Genomic DNA, 6,936 nt, shown 5'->3' on the forward strand with positions numbered 1-6,936 from the left:
ATGGATGTTAAAACAGGTCTCTTTCAGTGAGGAAAATATTAAGAATGATATTTATTATAGAGGAGCTGTTTCTAAAATAAATGTTCTGAACAATGTCAGCTGCTTCACAAACAGTCTCACATGAACAAAGTCACATGGATCAATAATATGAAGCTGAACCTCAGTATATAGGAACTAACTAACCCTCAAACTGCTTCATCTGACATCAGCTTCCTCCCACTGTTAGAGACACACTGAGCTCTTATCTTCTGGAACACAGATGCTGCTGATGTGCAGCTTCAGAGTTAATCAGCTGCTTTATGGCTGCGTTCACTGTTCACATCCACACATCCCTTCATGGACCTTTACCTTGTGTTTGTCTCTGTGTGGACAGACACAATGTGAGCTCATTCTTCATCATTCCTCCACAGAGTGGACCAGCAGAGCTCAGAGGTTCCCAGTGGTCAGTCTGCCCAGCAGCATCAGACACAGCTGGACTCCATATTTATGGTCTGTACATGTACAACAGCTACTTTTCCATCTATTGTGTTCACAGTCATCTCCAGGCTGCACTTTGCAGACCAGCGGATTGTCAGTGTGTCCAACATGGATCTGATGTTTGGCTCCATGATTTCAGCCTGATTGGCTCATTCATATAGTATTCTGTTCCAGCTGCTGGAGGACAACATGCTCACTTTTGTGAAGGAGGAGCTGAAGAAGATCCAGAAGGTTCTGAGTCCAGATTACCCAGAATGCTTAGAGAGTCAGAGGGAGGGTGAGGATGAAGAGCAGAGGAGCAGCAGAGAGGCATTAGTGAAGATCACAGTTCACTTCCTGAGGAGAATGAAGCAGGAGGAGCTGGCTGAGCGTCTGCAGAGCAGTAAGAGGATTTCTCTAAAGATTTAACCTGCTGGATAAATGACACATTTACTGATGTCTCAGCTCACAGAACAACACATGTTCAAATACTCATTCTTTACAGGGTGGAAATGTCTGTTTACTGATGTTATTTATTGTCTTCATTCAGAACTTTGTGTACGTAAAGTTAAATCTGCTCTGAAGAAGAAGTTCCAGTGTGTGTTTGAGGGGATTCCTAAAGCAGGAAACCCAACCCTTCTGAATCAGATCTACACAGAGCTCTACATCACAGAGGGGGGGACTGGAGAGGTCAATGATGAACATGAGGTCAGACAGATTGAAGCAGCATCCAGGAAAGCAGGCACAGCAGAAACATCCATCAGACAAGAAGACATCTTTAAACTCCCACCTGGAAGAGATGAACCAATCAGAGCAGTGATGACAAAGGGAGTGGCTGGCATTGGGAAAACAGTCTTAACACAGAAGTTCACTCTGGACTGGGCTGAAGGCAAAGCCAACCAGGACATCCAGTTCATGTTTCCATTCACTTTCAGAGAGCTGAATGTGCTGAAAGAGAAAAAGTTCAGCTTAGTGGAACTTGTTCATCACTTCTTTACTGAAACCAAAGAAGCAGGAATCTGCAGCTTTGAACAGTTCCAGGTTGTGTTCATCTTTGACGGTCTGGATGAGTGTCGACTTCCTCTGGACTTCCACAGCAAGGAGCCCCTGACTGATGCTACAGAGTCCACCTCAGTGGATGTGCTGCTGACAAACCTCATCAGGGGGAACCTGCTTCCCTCGGCTCGCCTCTGGATAACCACACGGCCTGCAGCAGCCAATCAGATCCCTCCTGGCTGTGTTGGCATGGTGACAGAGGTCAGAGGGTTCACTGACCCACAGAAGGAGGAGTACTTCAGGAAGAGATTCAGAGATGAGGAGCAGGCCAGCAGCATCATCTCCCACATCCAGACATCACGAAGCCTCCACATCATGTGCCACATCCCAGTCTTCTGCTGGATCACTGCTACAGTTCTGGAGGATGTGTTGGAAACCAGAGAGGGAGGAGAGCTGCCCAAGACCCTGACTGAGATGTACATCCACTTCCTGGTGGTTCAGGCCAAAGTGAAGAAGGTCAAGTATGATGGAGGAGCTGAGACAGATCCACACTGGAGTCCAGAGAGCAGGAAGATGATTGAGTCTCTGGGAAAACTGGCTTTTGAGCAGCTGCAGAAAGGAAACCTGATCTTCTATGAATCAGACCTGACAGAGTGTGGCATCGATATCTCAGCAGCCTCGGTGTACTCAGGAGTGTTCACACAGATCTTTAAAGAGGAGAGAGGGCTGTACCAGGAGAAGGTGTTCTGCTTCATCCATCTGAGTGTTCAGGAGTTTCTGGCTGCTCTTCATGTCCATCTGACCTTCATCAGCTCTGGAGTTAATCTGATGGGAGAACAACAATCATCATCAGCTCCTATCGGGGCTCAAACATCTCTTTTTTTGTCTTTTATAAATATGTTCGGTTTTCGCTCTGGTGTCAATCAGCAGAAAGAACAACAAACATCCTCCAAGATGAAAACAACTGAAGATCAATCTGCAGATTCTCTTCGACTCTTCCATCAGAGTTCTGTGAACAAGGCCTTACAGAGTCCAAATGGACACCTGGACCTGTTCCTCCGCTTCCTCCTGGGTCTTTCCCTGCAAACCAATCAGAGGCTCCTACGAGGCCTGCTGACACAGACAGGAAGTAGCTCACAGACAGGAAGTAGCTCACAGACAGGAAGTAGCTCACAGACAGGAAGTAGCTCACAGACCAATCAGGAAACAGTTGATTACATCAAGGAGAAGATCAGTGAGGATCTGTCTGCAGAGAGAAGCATCAATCTGTTCCACTGTCTGAATGAACTGAATGATCGTTCTCTGGTGGAGGAGATCCAACAGGCCCTGAGTTCAGGACGTCTCTCCACAGATAAACTGTCTCCTGCTCAGTGGTCAGCTCTGGGCTTCATCTTACTGTCATCAGGAAAACATCTGGATGTGTTTGACCTGAAGAAATACTCTGCTTCAGAGGAGGCTCTTCTGAGGCTGCTGCCAGTGGTCAAAGCCTCCAACAAAGCTGTGTAAGTACAGGGATAAATATGTTTTAAATACTCTGTTTACTTGTTAAAAGGAGAGAAAATAACGGAGTTATTTCTCAGATAATTTCAGTTTGTAGATAACACAGATTCACAGCAAACAGTTCCATCAGATCAGTTCACATAAAGAGGAAAGAAACACGCTGCAAGAATGTGGCAACACTTTATAATATAGAATTAGGATAAATGTCATCATTATTTATTAATTCAACCATCTTTAATGTGAATAATTAATAATTACATAACTTAACTCTTTTCCTGTTATTCCTCCTCAGACTGAGTGGCTGTAACCTCTCAGAGAGAAGCTGTGCAGCTCTGTCCTCAGCTCTCAGCTCCCAGTCCTCCAGTCTGACAGAACTGGACCTGAGTAACAACAACCTGCAGGATTCAGGGGTGAAGCAGCTGTCTGTTGGACTGCAGAGTCCAAACTGTAACCTGGAAGCTCTCAGGTCAGGATTCATTCAGCTGTTCAACTCCTGATCATTATAATTCTGCTTTACAGTCATGGATGAACAGCTGACCTGTTCAGGATGGTGTCTGCTGTTGGTGTCTTTTCTCTCAGTATCTGCCATTTGTGTTGTTTTCTGCAGCCTGTCAGGCTGTCTGATCACAGAGGAAGGCTGTGCTTCTCTGATCTCAGCTCTGACCTCCAACCCCTCCCATCTGAGAGAGCTGGACCTGAGCTACAACCATCCAGGAGACTCAGGAGTGAAGCAGCTATCAGCTGGACTGGAGGATCCACAGTGGAGGCTGGACACTCTCAGGTATGGAGAGGTCTGCTGCAGCATCACACAATGTCTGATGGAGGAGGAAGAGCTGGAAACATGTTCTCTGTCCTTCACTCAGCCCTGTCTTTTTGCTTCATGCTGGTTCTGAGTTTTATATGAACCTACATGTAGGAGCCTTTTTCCTTTGTTCACTCAAGCAGATCTTTACACAGAACATTTAACAGCTTTATGTTGGTCTGCAGCTCAAAAACATCACAGTTTCTACATAAAGGCTGAAAAACTGTGGAATGACTGTGTTCCTGACTTTTCCCTCCTCCAGAGATACAGCTTACATCTCACTATGTGATGATGTTCATGTTAAACGTCAGTCAGCTGACTCCCAGGTCAGAGTTCAGACCAACCTGACATGTTGTCCACAGTCCGTTCACTTTGTTAGTTCGTTCTCACTCACCAATGATCACAGTTAGGAGTTAAAAACACACAGTCAGGGTTTAAATTAGAAATGGTTACAGATCACACATTTGACCTCTCAGTCCAGCTGCATCAGGTGATCCGTGCAGTTTCACCACTTAATGACGTCCACATTTCTGGCCCTGATGGGCCTCTGCTGACTGGCTGCTGATGAACTGGTGCTGCTGCTGTTGACCTGCTCACTTTGGCATCGGTTCAGCATCAAATTCATCCTGTTTTAAACTCACTGTCATACTCTGAATGGACGTAAATGTGATTTTCAGATTCAGAGAAACCTTCCTCGTCATTGTCTTCCCAATCTTCTTTGTCTTTGGGCTTTGACTGAGCTGTTCCAGAACCCTGTGTTTCTGTTTCCTTTGGAGAAGTTTCTTGGTGGATTTACTGGAATGTTTTCTCTCATTATCATGTAGCATGGTCCACCTCTGCTTCAGCTGCAGTTTCTGGACAGATGGTCTCACATTTTCCTCAAACAGCCTCTGAAATGGTGAAGAATTCATGTTGGATTCTGTGATGGAGAGTTGACCGGGCCCTGCCTCAGACCCAAACCATTACATTTACAGCTTCAGGCTTCACTGTTGGTTTAAAGTTCTTCTGCTCAAATATTGCCTTTAGTTTACACCAAACAAGTTCCCTGTTACAGTGTCCAAATAATTCAGTTTTAGATCCATCCAGAATTATCCAAAGTCCAGGGACCAGATGCATAAATCCATTCATCCATTTTCTCTACCTGCTTAATTCAGTTCATGGTGGCAGGAACTGGAGCCGATCCCAGCAGCCACAGGGCGAGAGGCAGGTCCACCCTGGGTGGGTCTAGAGTCCATCTCACACACAAACACACAAACCGCTCATACAGATGTTCCTGCATTAAATAAAGAGAATCTGCACACTTCACACATTCCTCAGACCGTGCGTACAGATGTTTTCAGTGTAATTTAAGTCTGATCCGAAGTGGAGATGAAACTTCTGAAACATCCCATACTGTCCACGTACTTTCATAACTTATTTCCATAACTTCAGACACAGTCGGTTCCTTTTCCTTTCACCGGCTCATGAGCTGGTTAGAAGTGATGAGGAGCAGCGAGGGAGGAGCAAACCTCTGTCAGGAGGAGGAGGAAATGTCTGCCAGCATTAGCCGGTGTCCCCTTAAAACAGCATGGATCTGTCAGAATGATGGAGGTTTATCAGGTCATTTCTGAGATAAATGGGCCACAAAGAAAACATACATACCAGCAATCATCTGCTGGTTAATGCACAGCCTGTAAGGGAACATATTCAGCAGATTCAGAGACTTTACTCATCCAGTTAAAGGGATATTTCTGTGTTTTTCAAGTGGGGCTGTGTGAAGGACTCATGAGCAGTCAGCATCTTCCTCGGTGTAGAACAATGTGTGTGTGAGAGCCATGTAATGTCCATGTGTGCATGCTGAAAGAGACGGTGCTGCTCTGACCCCCCTCCTCCTTTCAGGGTGGAGCCTGCTGGAGAACGATGGCTGACACCAGGTCTGAGGAAGTGTAAGTGTGTTCTTCATCTGATTCATGACATCCAGCCATCTTCACACTGTCACATCACTCACTGATCAAAGTGAACAGATGATAGATCAATAACTGCAGCTGGATTGTGTTTGTTCTCTCCATCAGATTCCTGTCGACTCACCATCGACACAAACACAGTGAGCAGAGGACTGAAACTGTCTGACAACAACAGGAAGGTGACACATGTGGAGGAGGTTCAGTCATATCCTGATCATCCACACAGATTTGATGTCTGGCCTCAGCTGCTGTGTAGAAATGTTCTGACTGGTCGCTGTTTCTGGGAGGTCGAGTGGAGCGGAGAGGTTTCTATATCAGTGAGTTACAGAAGAATCAGCAGGAGTGGATACATAGACTGTTTGTTTGGATACAACGATCAGTCCTGGAGTCTGAGATGCTCTGATGGTTCTGGTTACTCTGTCTGGCACAATAACAGAGAAACATCCATCTCCTCCTCCTCTGTCTCTAACAGAGCAGCAGTGTATGTGGACCGTCCTGCTGGCACTCTGTCCTTCTACAGAGTCTCCTCTGACACACTGATCCACCTCCACACCTTCAACACCACATTCACTGAAGAACCTCTGCATCCTGGGTTTGGGTTCTGGTTCAGTTCACCTGGTTCCTCAGTGTCTCTGTGTTGAGCATAAAGAGTTTCCTCCTGTCAGAGAATCACTGTTGAACAGATAGTTCAGTCTGTACATGTCTGTCTCTTTCACTCAGAAACACCTTTTCAGATTCATGGATTCAGTCAGTTTCTGGTTGAAACTCTTCTGAATGATTCCTTGGAAACTTCTTCGTCTTCCAGTCCTTTAAAGATGGAAGCTGCCATTCTTCCAGGATGTTGTTTTTCTGTGTTTCCAGTCAAAGCTTCACACTGAATATCAGTATGTTGTGTTTCTCTGCAGCTCACTGCAGCTGAGACCATTCAGTTGCTGTCAGCTGCAGTTAGTTTGCTGCACATGTGACAAACTGTGACATCAGAGAGGAATCACTGAGCTGCAATCAGCCCAGATGAATTTCCAACCTGCTGACAGATCTTCTCTGGTTCTGCTCCAATGAGCAGAAGATTGGTGAGCAGCCAGGGTTCATCCTGATGATGTGCAATTATAGACTGAATTATTGAGTTCTGATCGCAGACTTTTGATATTTTACATAATTTTACATCATTATTTTTAACATTCAGTCTCACAATGTTTGACTTTGTGTTTGAAATGTTGAATTTTTAAAATCTTCAACAAA

At 45.4% G+C, this 6,936-nt stretch overlaps 1 protein-coding gene across 1 annotated transcript; it reads left to right on the forward strand.

Annotated features, from left to right (window-relative positions):
- LOC140273080 (NLR family CARD domain-containing protein 3-like) lies at positions 1–6,601 on the forward strand. The gene is made up of 10 exons (XM_072368606.1): positions 1–16; positions 386–489; positions 652–867; positions 1,003–2,294; positions 2,415–2,581; positions 2,633–2,954; positions 3,245–3,418; positions 3,560–3,733; positions 5,633–5,679; positions 5,806–6,601. Exons 1-10 carry the CDS (start codon positions 1–3, stop codon positions 6,336–6,338), a joined length of 3,045 nt encoding a protein of 1,014 aa, XP_072224707.1. The 3' UTR covers positions 6,339–6,601.
- Positions 6,602–6,936: the final 335 nt, after the last annotated feature.

The sequence above is a fragment of the Leuresthes tenuis genome, unplaced genomic scaffold, assembly GCF_036924035.1.
Source record: "Leuresthes tenuis unplaced genomic scaffold, fLeuTen1.0.hap1 SCAF_17, whole genome shotgun sequence".
Classification (NCBI taxonomy): domain Eukaryota; kingdom Metazoa; phylum Chordata; class Actinopteri; order Atheriniformes; family Atherinopsidae; genus Leuresthes; species Leuresthes tenuis.